Source organism: Semicossyphus pulcher, unplaced genomic scaffold, assembly GCF_022749685.1.
Source record: "Semicossyphus pulcher isolate SPU_LCO1_2020_fin unplaced genomic scaffold, fSemPul1.0.p SCAF_4, whole genome shotgun sequence".
Taxonomy (NCBI): domain Eukaryota; kingdom Metazoa; phylum Chordata; class Actinopteri; order Labriformes; family Labridae; genus Semicossyphus; species Semicossyphus pulcher.
The window spans coordinates 18,227,570-18,251,564 of record NW_027211715.1 but is presented as its reverse complement, the minus strand read 5'-3'; the positions used below and the strand labels follow the sequence as shown (position 1 = coordinate 18,251,564).

The 23,995-nt window shown below is 41.8% G+C and overlaps 1 protein-coding gene across 1 annotated transcript in view; it reads left to right on the top strand.

The window, feature by feature from the left end:
- The window catches only part of LOC138607405 (voltage-dependent R-type calcium channel subunit alpha-1E), an 88,079-nt gene extending 77,473 nt beyond the window's left edge, over positions 1 to 10,606 (top strand). The window contains exons 30-47 of the mRNA XM_069679996.1: positions 200 to 401; positions 754 to 918; positions 1,588 to 1,698; positions 1,782 to 1,862; positions 1,981 to 2,166; positions 2,355 to 2,446; positions 2,922 to 3,084; positions 3,197 to 3,324; positions 4,464 to 4,560; positions 5,642 to 5,747; positions 5,852 to 5,959; positions 6,237 to 6,337; positions 6,570 to 6,676; positions 6,818 to 6,989; positions 7,089 to 7,217; positions 7,398 to 7,545; positions 7,656 to 7,837; positions 7,987 to 10,606. Coding sequence (XP_069536097.1) covers positions 200 to 401; positions 754 to 918; positions 1,588 to 1,698; positions 1,782 to 1,862; positions 1,981 to 2,166; positions 2,355 to 2,446; positions 2,922 to 3,084; positions 3,197 to 3,324; positions 4,464 to 4,560; positions 5,642 to 5,747; positions 5,852 to 5,959; positions 6,237 to 6,337; positions 6,570 to 6,676; positions 6,818 to 6,989; positions 7,089 to 7,217; positions 7,398 to 7,545; positions 7,656 to 7,837; positions 7,987 to 8,523 — 2,815 coding nt within the window. The 3' untranslated portion in view covers positions 8,524 to 10,606. The remainder of the gene's footprint in view (positions 1 to 199; positions 402 to 753; positions 919 to 1,587; positions 1,699 to 1,781; positions 1,863 to 1,980; positions 2,167 to 2,354; positions 2,447 to 2,921; positions 3,085 to 3,196; positions 3,325 to 4,463; positions 4,561 to 5,641; positions 5,748 to 5,851; positions 5,960 to 6,236; positions 6,338 to 6,569; positions 6,677 to 6,817; positions 6,990 to 7,088; positions 7,218 to 7,397; positions 7,546 to 7,655; positions 7,838 to 7,986) is intronic.
- The last annotated feature ends 13,389 nt before the right edge of the window (positions 10,607 to 23,995 follow it).

The window sequence follows — 23,995 nt, the reverse complement described above, 5'->3', positions numbered from 1 at the left end:
GGTTTAGCGCTGTACTAACCTTCACTAAGTGAAATAAATCCTACAGATATCCTTGAACAAAGAGCTAATTGCCATTTGACCCCAAACCAAGTAAAAAGTTATGTTATGAATTATATTTAAGCAGTTTGATCTATTTTCTGTGGGTTAAGCTTTTAAACGTGTTAGCATTAGCATTAGCATCCTGTCTCTGCTCCTCCAGGGTTCTGCAGCACTCAGTAGACGTGACAGAGGAAGACAGAGGTCCGAGCCACGGCAACAGAATGGAGATGTCCATCTTCTACGTCATCTACTTTGTCGTCTTTCCTTTCTTCTTCGTCAACATCTTCGTGGCTCTCATCATCATCACCTTCCAGGAGCAGGGGGATAAGATGATGGAGGAGTGCAGCCTGGAAAAGAACGAGGTGAGGGAAGTCTCTGGGTTTTCTCTATCATGTAGCGCTCAGATAAAGTGACTCATCAGTTTCCCTGCAATCTAATCGGCTATATGAAATTCAAATTGCTATATCAGTCTGTCTTTACTTTATGCAAACAAAATGTGTCTAGTCTGAGAAGCCAATGTAGATAATGTTTATCCATAAATGCTCTGGTATGAAACATCTTTTTCTTTCTTTGAGTTTTAACGCCAACAGAAAATAACCAAAAGGCAAATCATTAAAACAAGCTTTTTTTTTTAAATTCTGTTTCACTCTTTTCTTCCCCTCTCTCTCTCTCTCTCTCTCTCTCTCTCTCTCTCTCTTGTTCTCTGTATTTCAGAGGGCGTGCATAGACTTTGCCATCAGCGCCAAACCCCTGACCCGTTACATGCCCCAGAACCGGCACACGTTCCAGTACCGTCTGTGGCATTTCGTGGTGTCACCCTCGTTCGAGTACACTGTCCTGGCCATGATCGCTCTCAACACTATTGTGCTGATGATGAAGGTGAGGAAAATGCAGATCTTTGATGCGTGATTGAAGGAACTGATTATGACCATGTGTGATTTTAGTATCTATCTTCTCAAACAAGACGAGCCATTTTTCCACACTTCTTCTTCATGCCGGCAGAAAAAACACACCCTTCTTTGCTTCTCAGCAACATGTTCTGTCAGAGACTTGTTACTGTTAACACTTTGCTTTTCAAAGAAACCCAGATGCGTCACTTCTAACTACAAACACAGATGTATTGAAACTGATGAGTCCACTTCTGTTCCACCTGTGCTCTCTCACCGTTATTTATTTCCTGTTCTGGCCTTTTCTTGTGCTGCGCATGTTGTTCAGACAGACAGACAGTCAGACAGACAGGCGCGGGGTGACTCAGCCTGTATTAAATATTGATCTATAATGTCCAGGGGCTGCTATTTAGCATGACCTCATTAACTGTGGCTGCCGCCCCCAGAGGAATGACTCCTTTTATAGTGCCACAGATGAGAGGTGCAGAGACTGAGGGACTATTTATGGGTCTGGAGGAATCTTCCATCAACCTGTAGATCTGCAGGGCTGGAGTTCACACTGATATCACACTGGTCTCATACACACCACTGACCTCTTTTTTTATCCTATTCCTACCACGTATTTCTTGTAGTTTAACCCCTGCTGCCTTTTTTACTTCAGTATTACTCTGCCCCGCCGGCGTATGAGGCCGTACTGAAGCACCTGAACACGGCGTTCACTGTTCTCTTCTCCGTCGAGTGCGTCCTCAAGATCATGGCCTTCGGCTTTCTGGTGAGAGAAAACATCCACGCGCAGCAGCCTGAATTCAGAATCTTCTTTAGAAATGTGTCAAAGCATCTCTGATGTCTCTACAGAACTACTTTCGAGACACTTGGAACATTTTCGACTTCATCACTGTTCTGGGAAGCATCACAGAGATCGTGGTAGACTTGCAGGTAATAACAAACATAAGTATCAACAGGCTCTGACACTGTATTGTGTAATCATTACCACTGTATTCTTTAATATGACAAGATGGTATCCAGTAAACAACACTGTCCCTCTTCTCTCCAGTTTGTTGACACGTTCAACATGAGCTTCCTGAAGCTGTTCCGGGCAGCTCGTCTCATCAAACTGCTGAGGCAGGGTTACACCATCCGGATCCTTCTGTGGACCTTCGTCCAGTCGTTCAAGGCTTTGCCTTACGTGTGCCTGCTCATCGCCATGCTCTTCTTCATCTATGCCATCATTGGCATGCAGGTTAGCAACATGGATCCTTTGATCTTTCTCTGTGTCTCTGTAGGTGGTTTGTAAAGTGCAGCTTTTTTATCCACAGCTACATAAGTGAAGTTGTTTCACGTTGGAATAAAATCCAACACAGTTACAGGGGTTTATCTCATGTGTTTATGTTGTTTTTGGATATCTCTTTGTAAATCTGTGTGAATCAGGTGTTTGGGAACATTAAGCTGAATGACAATACTCACATTACCCAGCACAACAACTTCAAGACCTTCTCTGGTGCTCTGATGCTGCTGTTCAGGTAGGACACCTCGAGATCTTCTCTTCTTTTCTGTTGTTCATCTCAGATCAACACAGAAACAATCGAGTAAGCTACTTCATGAAATTTGCGATCCAAAGTGATCCAAACGACACCTAGTTTGCTAAATAACACTTTCCCTGTTGTAGTCGGAATAATGTTGCTAGTGTAGCAGGACTTTGCTTTCTAAGAACCCAGGGGGCTTCTTGTCAGGGGGTGATAGATGCTGCAGTGTACCAATTACCTCCTAAGTAAATAGCTTTGCTTTGCCAGAGTGGGTTAAGTAATGAATTGGCTACCTAGACCAAAATGCTGAGTGTTGATGTTGGGTTTGTTTCCCTATATTGAAGTTTGTTCTAATAAGACGTAAACATACGTGCATTTAAAATTGCATTCATTTGGTTCCAGCTATCTGAGATGAGTTACTATTGAAAGGCTTTAAATGGTACTCCTGGTGTTGTGTAATATGTGTGTCCAGGAGTGCCACAGGGGAGTCATGGCAGGAGATCATGTTGTCGTGTCTGGGGGGACAGAAGTGTGAGAAGGACCCGGCAGTAACTACACCTGAGCAGGACGGGGGCTGCGGCTCCGACTTCGCCTATTTCTACTTTGTGTCATTCATCTTCTTCAGCTCGTTCCTGGTAAGACGAGGAAGCTAACTTGCTAACTTTCTTTTGTATCACTTCTCTGGGGGAGCATCTTTCCATCTTACATTTCTGTGTCTCCTTCTTCTACTGTTTGTCTTCTGTCCAGATGCTGAACCTGTTCGTAGCTGTGATCATGGATAACTTTGAGTATCTGACGAGAGACTCCTCCATCTTGGGTCCTCACCACTTGGATGAGTTTGTTCGGATCTGGGGGGAGTATGACCGTGCCGCCTGGTCAGTGTCTCCTTGTCTTTATCCCACATTTTATCAAAAGTGCAGCAGATTTGAGTAATGTTAAATGATGTTTTAAGTCAGGTTGTAAAATTTAAACCGACTAAACCAACTCCATAATACATGAAATGCACCTGTGGTTCAATTTGTATGAACACTGTGTTAAACATCTGTTTCTGTCCAGCATTTTAGCCACAATAAGCATTCATAAAAGATTTGTTAAACAATTTTATTCATGTGTCCATAAAAAATATTTGATTTAATGCTGTAAAGATTTCCTCAAACTGCTTTTGAGGACCAGAGGACAGAGCCTCCTTTTAGACTTCCTCCAGCCTGCTCGTGGACTACAAACGCTCTCATGACACACAACTAAAGACGTGTATGTTTTTTCCAGTGGTAGGGTCCACTATAAGGAGATGTACAAAGTTGTACGCACTATTTCACCTCCCCTGGGCTTTGGAAAGAACTGCCCTCACAGGGTGGCATGCAAGGTTTGGTCCCCTCCCCCCCATGTCCCCTCTTTGGTGTGGGATCCTTCCTGACTTCCTCCGTCCCCTTACCCTGCTTGATCTTTAGGGGTGTGTTGCTCAGGTCAAAGAATGGCGACACTCCAGTCTCAGGGTAGTAAGGCACAGGATGTCCCTCGTTTCGGATTGTAAATCAAACATATAATTTTATCAGAGGTTAAATCTGACCTTTGGAGCAATTTGTGGGGGAGCCTGTCCCTTTCTACCTTTTGGATCTGGTTTAAAGATGTTTTTAGTTCTCTCGTAGGCTACACATGGTAAGTATTAGATATTCGTACCAGATCCAGTGAGGCTGTCATTCCTTTGCTCACCCTGTCTGAGATTTTTCTCCTTTCCCAGATTTCTATGCCCTGATGGCTGCATAGAAAGAATACAACCTGTTTTGTTTCTCCTACTTAACTCTCCTCCTGCGTGATGCCTTGAAATAATCCTTTCTTTTGTATCTCCTCCGTACTTGTTCCTCCCTTATTCCCTTCACTCTCTCCCTTCTTCTTTTCCTTATCCATCCTTTGGGACACACTCCCCGATTCCTCCTCTGTTTTTCAATTTCTCCTCCACCCTTCCTCCCTCTTCCTCTACCTCATTCCCATCTTCACGGCTACCTGGCGCCCCCAGTGGTCGTATCCATTACACTGACATGTATGAGATGTTGACCAACATGTCGCCACCTCTAGGCCTGGGCAAGAAATGCCCCTCCAAGTTGGCATATAAGGTAGAATAAACACCAGAGACAGGCACTGCCGAGGACAAGCACTGTAAAAGCTCATTCTGTGTGTCATACATTGGTGATATGATGCAGTACTGCTTCATTATCTTTTCATTGGCAGATGATCAGCGCTGCAGTAATGATTTGCCTGTTTTGCTTTGCATCTTTGCAGAAACAATAAGATGTCATTATCTGTTGCTGATGAAAGAGTCTTTGTTGGAGTTTATTTCTCTGAGCCAGTTAGAGGACGTTAAGCAGAAAGTTGTCAAACATCTACATGCTGAATCTCGTCTGCTATCAAATGCTTTCATGTCTTTCACACCTTCTCTGTTTCTTTTTTAACATCACTGTGTGCATGTGCCTCCTGCTACATGCCCGATGTTACAGCTATATGTAATGCAGTGTATGTCTATGTGATGCATGTGAGCCTGCAAGCATGCACCATAACAGATGACGACAAATGTCTAGCTGCAGAGTGTGTTATGTCTTCTTTTATAGAACTAGATAAACAGCACATGTTGTTCAGTCCTCCCTTTACAGGAGGACAGGAGAGGGCAAATTCTAAATCTTTCTTTTTATTACCACTCTATCTTGTAATTCAGGAACCAGTTTATATGTAATTATAGAATAATCACTCTTTCTCAAACAAGCTATGATATGTCCTCTCCATCCTCCTGTATCGATATAAGATAATTTAAGTTCATAATTTCATGTCACATTTCTTTGTGTTGACGCCCACAGAGGCCATGGTGGCTCACCATTTTTTGTCAAGCTACGTCTGATACACGACGGCATTCCTGCTTGTGTCCAACCTTGATAATATTGAGTCTAAACTGCTCTTTGTCAAGTGTGTTGGCTGAATTGATTTTCATTTTTGCAAAAATCACCTTAAAAAATAAGTACAACAATCTGTAACCTGTTAGATAATGACAATTTTAAGTCTCAAGGACCCGAAGATAACAAGATTTAAAGACATTATGAGCCACCAGCGCCACTCTGGGCTTCCACTCTTGCATTGTGATATGCTGTATAATTGTTAGTGTTGCCGTGTTGTGACTGACTATAATAATCTCTCTGCTGCCTTTAGAGACTCGTCCTGATGAACATGCCTGTGGACGACGACATGTCCGTTCACTTCACCTCCACGCTCATGGCCCTCATCCGCACCGCCCTGGAAATCAAGATAGCCAGAGGTCAGACTGAACATCAACACTTTATAGATACATTCACTCTGGTGTAATGAAATTAACAGAAATTACCCTTAATGTGTGTTCGTGTACGTGTCTTGTAACTCCAGGAGGGGAGGATAGAAATCAGATGGACCTGGACCTGCAGAAGGAGATCGGTGTCATTTGGCCTCATCTCTCTCAGAAGACTTTAGAGCTGCTGGTTCCCATTCACAAAGGTGACATCAGGATCACACCTGCAGCTTAATAGTGCACTTATTCATAAATGAAAGAAAAGAAGCTGGGGGTGCCGGTTTAGTTCACTTGGTAGAGCAGGCCTCATATACAGAGGCCGAGACCTTGCCGCATTTGTCCAGGGTTCACCTCGGACCCTTGGGCCTTTGTTGCATGTCCTCATCGCGCTTTATTTCCTGTATTTTCTGTCCCTCTTGAGCTGTCCTATCAAATGAGGGCAAAGGCCAAAAAACAATCTGTCTTTGCTTCCTGCTCTTTCAGCCAGCGACATGACTATTGGAAAGATCTATGCTGCCATGATGATCATGGACTACTACAAGCAGAGCAAGGCCAAGAAGCTCCGACAGCAGCTGGAGGAGCAGGTATCTTTTCAGCTTTTGTTGAAAATAAAGACTTGTGTGTACTAGAACCCAGCCTATTTTGAATTGTAAAAGTATATATTGTATTTAGACTGCATTATCTTCCAAAATCCAACACAAAAAATATTTACACAATTCTTTCTGTGACTTTTGCATGTCCATGTTGTTATTAAAGAAGTGCAACTGTAGCCTGTTTTAATAACCCATCTCTCCTTGTGTGTTTCTCTCCCCGTAGAAACATGCTCCAATGTTCCAGCGAATGGATGCTTCCTCTCTGCCTCAAGAAATCCTATGCAACGCCAAAGCCCTTTCATTCCTCAGGCACAGCGCCGGATCTGCTCTGTAAATATTTCACTTCATTTTTCTTCTCGTAATTATTTAAACTAACTGCTGTTATGAATAGAGACATCTTATTTCCCGTAGTTTGTTTTTTTTGTCGGTATGTGATGTATCTGTTGCCTCTGCCTGTCTGTGCTCCCTCAGCACCAGAGGAGGTTTTGTTGCTCTCAGCCCCATCTCTCCTCAAGACATGTTCCTGCAGCCGCTGTCTCACTCCAGGGAAGAAAAAGAGGAGGAGGAGGAGGATGATGTCTATCGTTCACCTTACCACCCGTACCTCCACCCACATCACCACCACCATCATTTACATACTCTGGTAACTTAAAAAACACCTCCGAATCCAATCTGCATGATCCTTTGACAGGAGAAATAAATGAGAAACGATCAGCTCCCTGTGTTCTTTGTATTTGTGTAGGTGCCTGACATCGTGAGGTATAACCAAGTGATGCAGCAGGCCAGGCAGGAGTCAACAGATATTAAGTCACCTCAGAGGACAGCATCTATCAGAGCGTCCTCCATGCCCCGGCTAGCTGTTGATCCACAGGTAATAAAACATATTAACCTTCATTCAAACCTGTATACGGTCCTTAATAAATATTGTGTTAAAGAATGTGGTCTACAGTATTTGTTTATGTCTGTATCTATGTTGTTTGTATTGTTATGAGAGTGAGAGAGTGTCATTCAGCATTTCCTCCTTTAATGTGGTTGTTTGCCGTGTGTGTAGCCAGGGATGTCAGCAGACAGTAAGCTGATGAAGCGTTCCTTCTCCACCATCGGAGACCAGTGTGTGAACGGCCTCTGGCAGGAGCAGCACTCTCTGGAGAGAGTCAGTCCTGACGACACGTACAGGCCCCGTCAGAGGAGCTACAGAGGTCATTTAAAACACATCACATCACTGAAACACCCGCTACAGTCTTATGGAGTTTGAACCCATTCTCTGTAAACTTTTTTTTTTACTAACTAAAATCTACACGCCTCTTAGGTCCTAGAATCAACCCCAGAGAAACAAGCAGTCATGAAAGAGGGCGATCTAAGGAACGGCGCCACCTACTGTCTCCTGACGTGTCCCGCTGCAACTCTGAGGAGCGCAGTCGGGATCCATCATGTGAAAGGAGACAATCCCGTTCACCGAGCGAAGGACGCACACACACTTTACAGAGACAGGTAGGATTACAACCAAGGCTGGTTTGGGATAAGGGACGTTTTTGTACCTTTGATTGGAAGGAAAACAAGCAGAAGGACTGAATCTCTGCGGGGAGTATTCAGTATAAGAAGCAGATCTTTCCTAACTATCATGCTTGTGTTATTTGCAGGTGAACACATCAGGAAGCCCCGCCCACTCCACCTCAGAGTCCAGCACTCCTCGTAATCGGCGCCAGCTGCCACAGACCCCCTCCCGCCCGCGCCCGTACATCTCCTACTCCCCCCTGGCCTGCCGAGCTCACACCTCTCCCCCACCAGCAAGCTCCTCCGAGGGACAGACCCAGCCTCAGGAGGGCCCCGGCGGCTCCACAGAGACCTCACTGAAGGCTGAAAAAGACATCCTTCAGGGGTCATCCAGAGGTCAGGCGTCAGGGCCGAGCCACCCGTCTCCTCACCGCTACATTTCAGAGCCCTACCTCCCATTCCACGAGGATGTCGGCGGTGGCGAGGCGGGCGACAAGGACACCCTTACTTTTGAGAGTGCAATGGCAACAAGCCTGGGGCGGGTCAACGCCACATTCTCCGCCCCTCAGCTCAGACACTCCTGGCAGGTTCCTAACGGGCATTTCCGGAAGCAATTTGGCCAGGTTAGTCCGGCTGGAGCTAGCGAGTTGCTAAGTGACACAGACGAGGATGACCGCTGCTAAAATGATGCACAGAGAGGCTGAGCACCTCAGAGAAGCTCCACTTGTTTTCTCAGCACCAGTAGCATAACAGGCAGGATTGAAATAAACTGCTACTTAACTGGATACTTGGACTTTTGTCTGCAACGTTTCTTGTGTGTGTGTTTGTTGTAGCTAAACAGAGGCTACACGTGTGGACTTGGGTGTGTGTTTAAGTGTGTGTGTGCTCTCAACAGAGAAAATTTGCCAAATCAAGAAAACAGCGGAGACTGACGGTGTTACAAGTCGATCCCTGCAGGCATAAACAAGTGTTGCCAAGCCTTCCCACACAAGTTAATGTTTTGATTGTTATTTGAACAAAATATGGTGAGACATCGAAGCAAGGCGTCCAAACCTCTTGTTGAATACAAGAAACTGATATAAGTGCGTTTTGTTTTTGTGAACATAGAGGTAGCATGTACAAATGTTATACGATGAATGTATTTTAGCTTTTAGTTCTTATGGTATGGTCATTTGAGAGGGTTGCTGTAAGTCTTTACTGTGCATAGATGTAAGCGTAGCAATGAAACAGGGGTTGAATCCGGTTTATAAATCCACACAGTTCCTGTTTACAGCAGTATCTAGGTTCATGGGCATTATACAGTTAATAATCAACAAATAGTCAATACAGAAAATCAAGTTCCTGACCTTTAAGTGAGCAAAACCTCTAGTGATGGTTGATTTATTTTTCCGTCCATAGAAAACAATGACGGTGTACCTTAAAGAGGAGCAGCACAGAGCAGGTTTATGTAGATTTTTCATTGTGAAAAAAAGTTCAAGATCTTTAAGAAGAAGTGATGTTTTGTCTCAGGATACTGGACCATTGAATTTGTAATATATTATCTTCTTAAAAATGTTCATCAGAATTAAAACTTGTGAAAATCTGAAGGACTAGAAGTGTCTCCTAACTCCACAGGTCAGTCAGCATGGTATCAACGTGACGAGACCATCAGAGGAGGCTCCACACAGGCCGCGTGGTCTGTTCATGGACAAACAACCTGAGTGGATGATCATTGTTCATCTTCCTGTGCTGGATAAAACACTGTTGATGTTGTGTCAGGGGGGGGACTAAAGCCATTTTCTTCCAGTGCGTAGAGCCAGGGACGTGTCTTCTTCAGGATGTGTTGCCTTCTTTCATGTGATGAGAAATTAATGTCCTTTTCTACGTGTGATGCAACATGGAGGCTTTTAAAAAGAGGAATCACTGGCACAGTATGGCTTGTCCATAGAGTGTTAATAAGAAGTGGAGATAGCCACCATGACATGACCCATTGGTTGGTTTGTAAACCTTTTTGAAGCCTTGAGATCGGCGTTTTGGCCACCCCCCATTTAGTTTTTCTTTTGGAAAGAGATGTGACCATATTTAAACAACTTACACAATGTCGCATCTCAAACCTGGTCGCCCGTAGCATACCCTTCTGCACTCTCAATTTTACTGTAAATGGGACCATTATTTACTAAATGAACACATGCTGTATTGAAGACGAATTAAAACCAGCGATTGAGATGTCTTTATGCAACCAGTACAGTCTCCCCCTGCTGGCCATTAGAAAGAATGCAGGCGTACGACACTTTGGCTTCATTTGAAACTGGAGGCTAGGCCTCTTCTTACAGACAGTCTATGGGTTTGTCTATAAGTTAACAGCTACATTGTTTCTGTCACATTAAATCCTTTGTTTTGGTCAGTAGAAAAATGCATTTACTATATTCACACAGCAGCCAGTTTCCTCTGATGGTCAAACTCTGGGTTGGCCCTAATGCTGTTATGACAATATACTGCTGTGTTCAAGGTTGTAAGATGTATAAATTAAAAGTATCTGATAAATGATTATGATTTAATCTCCCTTCCAAGCACAAACAGTGAAAATCTGGAGGGAATTCTCCCCATGTTTCAAGTTAAAACAACATATTTGATAACCCATAGCTACAGTCAGACAACAGCTTATGTAGCACTCAGGTGCTAACTAGCTAATTTTACAGCTAGCTAAATGGCCGAAAGTTAATATTATTTTTGGTAACGTTAGACAATACAAAATTAAATGCTTCAATCTCTATCTAATGTAATGCTAGGCTAAACTTAATGTTAGCTAGGAAGTGGTCGACTGCTAGCATCAGCTGTTGGCTAACAGTAGCTGTTGGGTTATCAAATATGTTGTTTAACCTTAAAATATGAGCTGATGTTGCTCCATTTTTTCAGTATACATTGTCTTTAGAGTTGTTCATTTATCAGGAAGCGGTGAAATGCGACTTAAACCTGGAGTACAGTAGTGATGATGATACGTGACGTCAGAGGAAAATGGCTGCTGTGAATGTGGTGAATTACAGTATTTTCTGTGAGTTATTGGTATTTCCACATGCACGATCATGATGTCATTTATGATAGATGTGTGGGCCAGACGTGTCTTAAAGCTGCCTGATTGTTCTGTGTTTAATGTTTTCATGATATTAAATTCACCAACATAGTTATAATGAAACAACAGACAGAAATGCTTTCAGTCCCAGCATTCACTGTTTCCCAACATTCCTACTTCCTCTCATTTGTTCTTCTCCCTAAATTAGATGAATATTTAAACCATGTGCTGTTGTCTTAATGTAATACGTTGAGTTTGACATGATTCTGAAATGTGAATACAGGATATATCTAACCTGAGGACCCACAGGTTAGACTCACCTGAGTCCCCAAACAGAAAGTCCTGGACAAAAAATGTATTTTAGCAGAGAAACCTTGTTCTAAGTGCGTCGACTGCAAGGCTCGATTAATACAGTATACAGGTTAGGTTAAGGCTCCAGCCTGTAGTCTATAGGACCGTGCTTGACGTTTACAGTGCAGCCTAGGACTTAACCTTGATGTCTGTACAGAGCAGCCTGATCTGTGCCTGGGGAAGCTCGCCCAAAGAGTTCCCCGTCAAGCCTGCATTTCATAGATAGAGAAGCTTCCTGGTAAATATGTAGTATAAACTGTACAAAATAAATCCATGTGTCATTTAATGCACCGTTTATATTTTGTTTGAATCATGATGCCTGTCCATGACTTTAACAAAAGAAGTGTTTACAGATCTGTTCAAAGGACCATTAAAGAGAGATCACTTGACTTTTTCTGTCCTGGGTGATATATCTACATTTATATACACTTGGCAGAACATTATAACACTCTGATCCTAAAATATTTTCACTCAACATAGTTATTTAGCTATTTTACATTTTAACGTATGTTTCAGACTAACACAAATAAGCACAAAATCAACCAAGTAATGACTTTTGTTCACCTTTGACTACAGGAGACTATTTGTCATTCTAGACAGCTGACGGGGTCGCACGTGACTGTTGTGAACTTGTTATCTAGGATGGTTTTTTCCTTCCCTGATGTGACGGTTCAAAGGTTTCAGCTCCGGGCTTTGGTGTTAAACTTGACCTTGACTGTTTACACACAGACAACTAACGCCGTCTGAATCTGTCGGCTTTGTGAGACAGTTTACATTCACATGTGAAGCGTCTGTATGAGTCTCCAGTCTCTCTGTGACACCACAACCATGGGCTTAAAATCCATACCGTCCTGTCGTCTCACTGCTGACCGTGTCGGTGAACGATCGAGACAAAATGTGCCTGTGTGCCCATGTACGAGTGTGTGGGAGAGTCTTCTGTACATTGATTTGTGAATGTGCTAATGTTTACATGACAGTTTTCCAGAAGAGCTGAGTGTGCTGACGCGTCCGAGTCTGGGTCAGCAACGGTCAGAGGAGATGACGCTTTTGGCTATTTAAGGGCAGGAAGGGGAGGAGCCTTTTCAGATGAGGGTGGGGCCAAGACTCCTCACTGTCGTCAGCGCCTGAGATCTACAGGTTGAGTGAGAAAACACACTCAGACATCCACATCCAACACAGAGAATATATTAGGAAAATAATAATCCTTAGATACAGTAGGACTTAAAAAAAACATGACAAATTTTCACAAAGTAACCAAAGACTTTAGGAATGAAATCAAGTGTCCAGATAAGGTGACAAATGATGCACAGTCTAACACTCAATCTTTTGGAGATAAGACATGATTTCACACATGATCACACTCTCTGTCGCTGCTGGAGTTGTACCTGACCTGCTGTCTGCAGGAGAGCGTCCCCTGGTGACAGAGCATTGGACCATTTGAAACTTATGGCCTGACGCTGTTGGGAGGAGTTTCACATCCTCCCCAAACACCCTTTACCGTAAGCCCCAACCTCACCTGACACAACTCTCCTCAGGCAGCAGCCCCTCGCTGTTCTGATCTCCATGTTACATTCCTCACCCCGGCCACAGACCTTTCCTCCTGATCCTGGATGAAAAAAGACAAGGAGGGAGGTCTCAATGTGAAGTTCAATGGCAAATTAAGCTCAATTTAGGTGAAGTTGGAGTCGGAATAAGATTAGAATGGTGATGAGAGGAGGCTGATGAGATGAGGATAGGAAGCTCACCCCCATCCAAAGGACAGATATGTGACGGCTGTGTTTTCTACAGTCTCACTATCAACATCAATCTGCCAAAATAGTCTGAAGCACCTGTGACACTAAATATTTATAGTACATCAACTGTACAGAAGAAGGACCCAGTGGACAGTAAACTGTTGCCACAGGAAGCAGAAGGATCGTATACATGTGTGTGGATGTGTGCTTGAATTTAGGGTCTGTCTCGGTCTGTTTCATCATCTCTTTACTGTAAATGTGTGGTCAGTCACTGGGCTGTGTCATACAGCGAGGGGTGTGTGTTTTTCCAGTGCAGTCCCTGAAAGAGTGTGTGTACAGCAGCTACAGTCAGAGGAGTCCAGAAGTTTCCTTTATCAGGAGCCATGCAGGGTGCTGTGGTGCTGCTGCTGCTACTGAGCTGCGTAAGTCTGCCCGTCTGTATCACTGCTCTCTGTGAAAATGCTGCAGATGGATTAAAGTTTAATTTCTCAAACTTTGTGACAATTATAGATTAAACTTTTTTCATGTAAGGATTTTGAATGTCTATGAAAATGATGAATACAAAGGGCTGTACCAACTTGAAAGTTTCCTGATGATTCAAGCAATTCAGGATGTTCAAGCTTGTTATAAGTTCTATATTATGTCTAAGCTACATCTACGTATTTTCTCTTGCATTTATGGGCTTTAATCCATCCTCTGTAAATGTTGGCATTATTTTTGGCAGTGCACCATTTTCTTCATGTGTTGATTTTTGTGTAAAGCGTGTCACCAGTAGCTCAAATAATTCATCAGATTTGGAGGGTTCCTACGTGTGCATTTGAAAGGATGTGAGGCAGGGGGAGATTTTCACATCAGTGAGTAAATCTCATAAAATGCTGTGGAGAAAATGTCACCCTTTTGTTACCGAGTTAAAATTCTAGGAAGGCCTCAACAATGATATAGCTTTGGAAAGAAGTATTGAGAAACCTATATAAGTAGATGAACTCCTGGGTTTTAACCGGACAAAAGAGTGAAAATAATTTAAAGAAATAATGCAAACATTCACATACAGTGGGAAAAATATTTAGCATCCTCGTCGCTACATGTTTATTGCTGACAGTTTTTTCTTATGAATGACACAGTCTCATTTATATCTCCATTTGTCCTTATTTCAATTGAAACCTGATTAAGGAATTTGTTCTTTTCTCTCTAAAGTAATTAGGAAATAGTTTGGTTGTTATTTTATCAGTAAAGAGTATTCTGCTGATACATCACAATCAGTCCATCAGAAAAAAGACTGAAAAAGCTGATATTCATCCTTCATGCTCTAATTGTGGTAATTCAGTAGTCTGTATCGGCGTTCTGTGAATGAGAAACACAGCTGTATAGTTATAAAAGTTCAGTTTAACACTAGAAAATATATTCAATCTTTTAGACCCCTTTGTGTGAGATTTTAATTTTTGACCTTGGCGCCCCCTAGTGGTAGAATCAAACAAGACACTTTAGGAAGCAGCACTACTCTGTCATTTCTTTCTGTGATTAAAAAATGCAATACCCTTGGCCCTCCCTGAAGCCAGAAGCTCTCAGAGGTTGTAATGAAACTCATTAATCTGGTCACTTTCTGTCCTCTGTGTGTGGTGTGTTCAGGAAACCATCTAGTAGATGATCTTTGTTGGGTCAGCCATGCTTTATGTGCTAAAGGCTGAATTTACCCATAATTCATGGCAAATATGTCCAACTCCAAATGTTCTATAACTAAATACTACTGAAAATAGCCTAAACTAACAAAATAGATATATGAGTCATCTGTAAAGTCAGTGGTGTATGGTGTGCATGAGTGGAAATGTTTATGTTGAGAGGAGGTGTGCCCTAGGCTGGCTGCTGCTCTGGCTTAAATGCATGAGGCACACTGGGCCCAAGTGTGTCCTATACTCCTGATTAGCCTGCCACCAGGTCTGCAGCCCTGAAGACAGAGAGCAAAAGCAACAGTATCAATAACAGTGTACCGAGTAGAGGTGGCCGTGACAGAAACCAGCCCCTGAAAAGGCTGAAATTAGGACATATGCTAGGACATATGGACTTAGTATACACTAAGTAGAAGAGGTTTAAAGGGCAGAATAAGTAAAAAGCCATTGTGTGGGGATTTTAATTATTATTAACTTAGTAGTAGTGCTTTTTATTTATTGATGACATGTTGGTGTGAATATATGGTCCTTTATAATATCTATCTTCAGTACTGTGCTGTTAAAGCTTCTCTCCTGTCAGTCTGTGGAAACCACAGAGACTCTCGCAGAGGTTTAACATCATAAAAATGTGATTTGCTATGGACACTAACAGCAGGTTATATGTGTGTGTGTGTGTGTGTGTGTGTGACATTTCTGAACCTAAGAGAGCACAATACTGAACTGTAGCTGCTTTACAGTTTGAGGTTGTGGTCTGTGTACTTGAATGCAGTTTCCCTGCATTGTATCCTTTAGGCATTAATCATTGTTATTACGTAATAGCTGTTCTTTAGTAATTCACTTTAAGCCCTGCAATGGACTAATCCATTCTTGCTTCAGAGCTAGTCAATAATGGCACTGGGGAGAGTGGCAATCACAACACAGAGGCGAATTTACTGATACATCTCTTTCATTTCTGTATTCTTGGTAAAGACTGTAGACTTCATAATAAATGTTATTGTTTTCCCAGGAGGTTGGAGGTAAAGATGAGGTGACCATTCAGCCCGGGATCAGAGTATCATCGAGTCCTGAAAAGCCCCCCCAAGACACAACTTTACAGCCTGATCCCACCAAGCTGACACTGAGTCTGGATGCAGTGAGCACCACTTCCTCTCAAACATCACATTCTCCTCCTGAGGATGAAGACACCAAGACGGATAAAGACTCTCAGACTGTAGGTGCAACCATCAAGGAAAAGGACAAACACACACCTGGGAGTAAGGAAGTAAAACAAAGCGGAGATACTGATCCACAGTCTGGAAATGAGAAGCTTTCTAATTTGTACCCTAACTCATTAGGAACAATGAAGGAACCATTGAGCACAGAAGGAAGTGTCATAACCAGGACTCCTCCAAGTGACTCTTCTGTCTTGGAAAGTGTTGAAACTGCTGTTACAAGTCCTAACGTTCAACCTGAGAAGCCAACAGCCGCAGGTATCTCATCAAGAGAAGCAGACGAGGATGCAGAAACCGAAAGCACAGAGAGATCTTTCTCTAATAGGCCACTGGACTCTGAGTTGGCAACTAGAACTACTCCTATCTCCAGCCAGAGACAGACAGAAGATGTATCACTCAATAAAACAGCAACTGAGGACTTGGCTGCACCTCAGAAAGCTACAGTACAAAACCTAACTGGAGAGGCACAAAACACCACAGACAGGGAGGTCAAGATTGGTTTTGATTCAGTCAGTGGGATTGTAGAAAAAGACAAAATGAAAAAAAGATTTGAAACTGTTTCAGCCAAAACAGAAACATCACAATTAGGACAACTCGGTGTAGAGAACGGGAGTGGGACAGAGGCAGATGAGGAGGCGATTGATTCAGGGGTGGAGGAGGAGGCGGTGGGGGGAAAAGGTGATGATGAAATTAATGTCTCTGAGGATTATAATCTGACCTCACCTGATTGGATCTCCGGGATAAGCACTGAAGACTCCTTCATCCAATCAGAGCCTGAATCCACACAGAAGCCTGTCAAAGCAGCCAATCAGCAGCCTTCACAACGTCAGGGGGCAGGACTCAGTCCTGGGATCAGAAGTCAAAGGGTAAATTATTGTTTACATTTAGCAGTGCCTGTTTAAAAGTTCATAATCAAAACTAAAGCTGGCTCTAAGGTTATTTTTGTCATTATAGACGGTGGTATATTTCAGATTTATTCAAAGTGACATTCTGCTTCAAGTGTTACTGATGCTCTAATGCATAAACGAGCCACATAGGAAACTATAATCACATTTGTGTGGTATTTTTATCTCATTTTCTGTCATGACCTTGGACGAAATTAAGTTTGCGTATAGCTGATGTGATGACTGCGATAGCAACATATATCTGCGTCAATTTTAGCAGCTAGAAAGCCATGCTATAGTGTGTGTTTGTGTGTGTCTGTGCAAGTGGTTGAAAGGAGGGGGTTTAGTCCCCTTGGTGAGAGACATCATCCCCCTCCTCTGGCTAAAAAACGGTACTGTCACCCTTAACTGTGAAAACCAGTTGGTTTATGTCAGTGTGTTTTATATGAGAAGTAAAGAAAAAACTCATTCGCCTCATACCTATAAAAAAAAAAACATTACATTGATCAGCATTAAGACATTAGACTTTGGGATAGCTGCATTTCTGTTGTAGTTTCACTGTCTTGTGTCCAAGTAATAATATTTAACCACCCCAGTTTAAATCTTAATGGATTACAGCACATTAATTTTTAGTCGTGATGATTATCTAGATCTGACTGTATCACCTCACCATCTCTGCAGGGGTTGCAGGGTCCACCTGGGCTTTCAGGACCACCAGGACCTAAAGGAGACAAAGTATGTATAAAATCAAACCCTGAAATAGGAAATGTTTGATTTATTTGAATTTCACGGAATTTGAATTTGAATGTCTTCCTGGGCTAATCAGACAGTGCCCAACATACAGCTCACTCCATGCATCCAGCTTGAGACATTGCTCTGGTTTACAATTCTAATTTAAAATATCACGTATCCTCATATAGTATATATCATAAAGTATCTTGTAGCTCATATGTTTTTTTTTTTTATAAATTGTGTTAAAACTAGCAATCAAGATGAGAAGTTAAAAACTAGCTCACTGTGATGAACAAACGGTTGAATTAGCTCAAAGTAAAGGTTGTTAAAATATCTAAAAGCAGTTAATAATGGCGAACAAGCTCAATAACACAATGCTAAATACATTACTAAAAGTAAGGGATATGTAGTTGAAAAGGATAGGTAAAAGTAGGCTAATGCATTAACTGTTCAAGTTAAGTAAAGTTCATAAATGGTCGAAAAAAGTTAGCTTGCCATTCTGGATAAACAGTTAACTAAACGTAGGAGAGAGCTAGCATCTAAAACGCTAATCACGGACAGACATTTGTCGATGCTGGTCAACCAAACAAGAGATTTTACGTTAGTTAATACTGGCCTTACATTTGTCACGTTTGATAGAAATATGATTGAAATAGCTCTTGCTCATGCCATCTGAATGTGTGGTTGGTTTGGCACTGCCGTTAACTATTTGACTAGCTTAGCTGAAGCTAACAAATCAAACCATCGCTGCCAGCTGTTAACTAGCTGTGAATTAAATAAATAAATACATTTAATGGGGAAGTGACCCTTGAAGACTAAATAGCCTATTAATTTCTCTGGCACTTTTACAACTTTTGTCAGTTTCTTTACTTTTTAAACTAATAATTAGTAAGTTGATCAATTGATTCATTCGGGAAAAAAACGGATTATATTTATGGAATTATGACCCTTATTTTCTGCTTGTATGTCTGCCTGGACTTGCCTCTCAAGAAATAGCTTACATTATCTTTCCCATGTATAACTCCCACCTATAATTCTCAAATTTATGTGAATAGCTGATATATTTAATTAAGATTGTATCTTAAAACTCCTTAATATGAAATATTACATATCATTTTTAATTCTGTCACTTCATATCCTGAATATGAGCCTGAATAGGAGGCCTCATAAAATTGAGGAAATGGTCTAATTTATTGTTGCCCATAAAAATCGTGGGTTCTCCTCCAACTCCTCCAACCCCTGATTTAACCCCAGATACATTGGCTTTTGGTGCAATGCAGAGACTTGACACACTACCATGAATTGTGATCAGAGTAAAGATTTATTTAAGTTGAGAAATTGTAAAAACAGTAGAGTTCTTCTGCACCCTAGTGTTCAAAAATAGCTAATGCAGCCTTGAATGGTACAAAAAGCCAGATTCTTGTCACTGTCTGTGTTGATCAAAATGTTGGCAAAGTAATATTTAGCGACATTTTTTTTCCCCACATGTAAGATGCACGCTTTTTTCTGACCTCTTAGGGATATGAAGGCGTTATGGGCAGGACTGGACGGACAGGATATGGAGGCCCCATTGGTCCTCCTGGGATGCCTGCCATTGTTGTATTTAAAACCTCTGAAGAAGAGTGGGAAGCTTTCAAGGTAACCTGCCGATGTAGCTCTGCACCAGTAATCCCTCACTATTGGTGTAACACACTTATTTGAATTGACCTTGAAAGTATGATTGACAACACGTACAGTACAAACAATTTAATTCAGTACTGAAACAGAAACTCTGACTGTTTTACTGGTTTTTACATTAAATTTGAGGATGTTTGTGCATTCTGATACACATATTCATATGTATTTTAGTACTAAATAGATAAACAGACACACTAACACAACAGAATAAAATCATTACAGCAAATAAATCATAAACTACTAAGGCTACTATAAAATTATTTTAAACCAAAGAAAACATGCAAACACACGATGATGATTCATCCACATATAGCCAGGTCCTTTGTTGGCCACAGGTGTGCAGGCTACCTTTGTTGACTCTGAAGCTCCGCCCCTCCAGGAAGCACTGAGGCAGGTAGAGGAGATTCAGAGGGGAAGGAGATTTTCCACATATTTTATCCCAGAGTCCTCTTAAGTTTTTGTAATTGTTCAGAAACATTATATTCAGTCAGAAAAGTAGGTTCACTAAATAATTTAAACCAAGCAATATTTTCATTTCTTCACAGAAAAAGAAGATTTATAAAATGCTGGTTTCTTCCTGGCCGGTAAGTGTTGTTTAAAAATATCTAACACGCTTAAAATCCTAGATACAAGTTAGCTGAAATCCAGTTTGTTGTCAGCTGCTCGATTCAACAAACTCCAACAAGATACTGAATACAGTCTAGTGACAAAAATACACGTGTATGCCATGAGGAAATTGCGAGGTGTGAGTGAATCAAGATTTTCTTTTTTGGAAACTTCAGAAACGTAAGGGGCGACCTGGGCCTCCTGGACCGCTTGGAGAGGATGGACCAACTGTAAGTAGCCAAGATTGCTTTAAAAAATTCAAAGAACCATCTAAGTTGTAGAATACCAAGACAGTATGAACAGGAGAGAGATTGTTAAATTACCTGTTGTACTCCAGGGTCCACCGGGTAGAAATGGGAAGCAAGGACGAAAAGGAGTTCAAGGGAAAATCGTAGGTACCTTTACTTTATTTGCACCTCTTCTATAGTGAGGCTTTGCTTGCTACTTTATGGGATAACCTCACATCACTTTTATAATTAAATAAGATGAAGGTTAAATAGTAATATTTACACCTCTTCTCAGGACAGATGATTTGATAATATGTCTTATTAGAACGTCTTCGTGCTTCTACTGGAAGATTGCTTTAATTGAGGGTTGTCTGCCCTGAACAGAAGCAGGAGTCTGGAGTCTGTTGACTTCTGCTATGACTGATGAAATTACTGAGATGAGCTTAATTATCTGCAAAGATGGGGCAGTGATGGTAGGGTGGAGGGAAGCACAAAACAGCAGCAGCATGAAGGGACTAAAAAAGCAGCAAGATAATAACTCTGTTGCAGTGATGAGACCAGCTGATGTTGCAGCTGATATCTCAACTGACAGCCCCAGAAGTGTTTGCAGAATAGTATGAGAAATAAACTACAGACCATAAATGCAATCATATACTTTTGCTAGAAAAAGATTATCTCAATTTAATTACCGCTATCAGAGTTCTCATGAGATCAGGCAAACAACTTTACATGTTTGCGTTTCATTTCAGGGCAGTCCTGGACCTCAGGGTATGCCGGGTCCCCAGGGCAGACCCGGAAGAGACGGGACCCCTGGAGGGAACCCTGATCCAGGCCATCCAGGTTTACCAGGAGAACAGGTGAACCTATCTTCATAGCTTTGCTGGCAAACAGATCTTTAATACCTTGTCATAGGTTTATGTATTTGTACGGCCACCCATCCATAAGTGCAGGCTGGTAAATTCAATTTGTGCCTACAGGGTCCCGAAGGCTACAGAGGAGAGAGGGGCAGCAAAGGGGAGCTGGGTGAGTGGGTAAGAGAGGACTGGATTTCTAATGTTATGGAAATTGAAAGTATGGAGGCCAAAATATATTAGTGTATCTATGTATCCACGTATCTATGTCTCTGTCTAAAGGTCTTGTGTTATTGTTGTATTTGACTTTTTATTTCTTGTAGCTGCCTCACACTATTTGAGTGCTGAGTATGTCAGTGTTGGGCTTTACAAAAATCCCATATCTATCTGTTACTACAGTGTCAGACTGGAGCACGTATTCTTTTATTTAGGTAGAAAGGTTTTAAGGTATTTGTCAGACCACTTTTCCTCTGTCTTTAGGGTTATCAAGGGGAGGCTGGACCACAGGGAAACAGAGGACAAAAAGGAGACAAGGTCATATTCAGCTTCCAACAAACACAGAGGCACTCGCTGACACGCACACATCTTTTTCATGAATAGAGCCGTGGTAGATGGGATTCTGATTTTCCTGTCTTTACTGTAACCAGGGGAATAAAGGAGTCACAGGAGCTGTTGGTGTCCCAGGCTACATAGTAAGTAAAGATGACTTCAGTCTTTAATGACAACAGCCTTTTGTTGCCTACGGATCTGCTCTGGTGACATTTGCAGGCCACGAGATCAAACGTCACCAGAGGGGTCTCATAGTTGCCCAATCATAATAACGTCATTTAAAATGGCAGCTCCAAACAGACAAATAACAAACACATAACAGTATTTATTTAAAGTTCATTTCTACATTGCAACACTTAAACTGCGCTGTGTTTACAGGGACTGCCTGGAGCCAGGGGCCCTTCTGGTTTTCCAGGACCATCAGGTTCTCTGGTAAGCTTCAGACCGCTTAATTGGTGACAGTTATCAATATGTATTTGAATATAAATAATAACACAAATATATACTGCATCCTATTTGTCATCTTTCTTTTAATGACTTAATGATACTTTCAGGGAGAGATAGGAGCCACAGGGTTTAGTGGACCACCAGGCCAGTCTGTAAGTGTCCTAACATAATATACTTTAAAAGTGTTTAACATGGATCGATTGTGATGTATGATGTAATAGGGATGCACGATATTGGATTTTTTGCTGATATCCGATATGCCGATATTTTACAACTCATTTAGCCGATTACCGATACCCATATTTTTTTCCCGCACACCTAATTGCAGAGATCATCAACTCTCTTCTGTATTGGAATTAGCGTACAGTATAATGGTGATACTCTTATCACATATGTTACAACAGTCGGGGTGACGGGTCTTGAGATGGTTAATCAAGTTTGTAGTGTTGAAAGACTTTGCCTTGGCTCCTCCTCGCATCACCGAAGCTGAGCACTCATTGCAAATAGCAGCTTTGCTATCTATTTCGGACACTTTGAAAAACTTCCACACCGCGGACAATTTAGCTTCTAACTCTCTCATGCTGCAGGTAGACACACGTGACGTCATCACGCTGCGCCGCGCAGGTCTTCTTCGCGCCGGGGACATTGCGCCGAGGTCGGGTTTTTAAACAAGTATGCAGCAGCCCATTATTGTATCGGTTAATTATATCGGTTATCGGTTAATTATATCTGATAGTTCATTTTTAAGCCAATATCGGCCGATACCGATAATGTGCCGATAATATCGTGCGTCCCTATGATGTAATTGAAGCAAGAAGCACATGTATTTATCTGTCTTCTGCTCAGGGCACAATGGGCCCCAGAGGAATAAAGGGTTTCTTGGGAGTTAAAGGACCTCCGGTGAGTAAACTAAAACGTACATGTTTTCTATATGGCCTTTGGTTGCTCTTAGTGTTTCTAGTGTTTTAGACACATATTATTGCTTTGTATTTTTTCTATTGTCATTTATTGTGGTTTTTTGTTGTTTTAGTGTGCCGTTTATTTTAAACTCGTACAGCACTTTGGTCAACTCTGGTTGTTTTTAAATGTGCTATATATATAAACTTGACTTGACTAAACAGTTCAAGTCGTTATTTAAACAGACTCATACAAAGGCAGTATTTTCTGCACTCAGGGTCATCAAGGTGAACTGGGAGCCAGAGGAGCAGCCGGACCACAGGTGAGGAGACACATTCTCACAGAGACCAGGCAATAATAAGTTAGTTGTCTAACGTTTAAATACATGATGTGTTTCAGGGAGAGCCTGGACCTGATGGAGTGGTTGGGTTTCCGGGTGTCCGTGGCCCTCAGGTATAACAAAACACATTTAAAGTATTCATGCTGTTGTACTGAAGAATCAGCTTTTAAGAGTCAGAAACAGAACAAGTGTTTTATTGTCTGTTTGCATTTACAGTGAAAGGTTGGTCATGTGAAGGTCATAACCATTAATCAAAGTGCTGCAGGGGAAAAAAATAGGTTCTTTCTTTTGAGAAGAAGCATATTATTTGTATGTGACCAACAATGTGCGTCACATTATTGACAAAGTAGATCACACTGTGCTGTACAGCAGTCACACATCTTAGTTTTATCACAAGACAAAAATTATGAATCAAGATAACTTTTTTTTCTTCACAGGGTAACCCAGGACCAAATGGACCTCCGGGTCCTAAAGGTGACCCTGTGAGTACATAAAACAACCAGAAACTAAAGTTGTTAATGCAGCTGTGGACTGAAGCATTCATTTTAAAGTCACTGTCATCCGCCCTCTCTCTTTCAACAGGGTGCCCCCGGAGATGAAGGGGAAATAGGGGAACCTGGACCACCTGGACTTAATGTAAGACCACATGGACATGAAGTCAGTTGTGCTGTAGTGAGTGTTAAAGCTCAAGTTCATGGTTTTTCTCTCTCATTTCAGGGAGCCAATGGGAATCCAGGAAAGCCTGGACCCTCAGGTGACCCCGTAAGATTACTTAAAGCAATTTCAATATTGACCAAAATGTTGACATCATTTATAATGCAATATTCAATGATCTTTATCATATCAAGCTGTTATACTAGACCTGCCTTTGTCTCCTATGTCCTAAACTAAATTGTTTGCATTTGCTTGCGTATGTGTGTTCGTTTGTGTGTCTGTG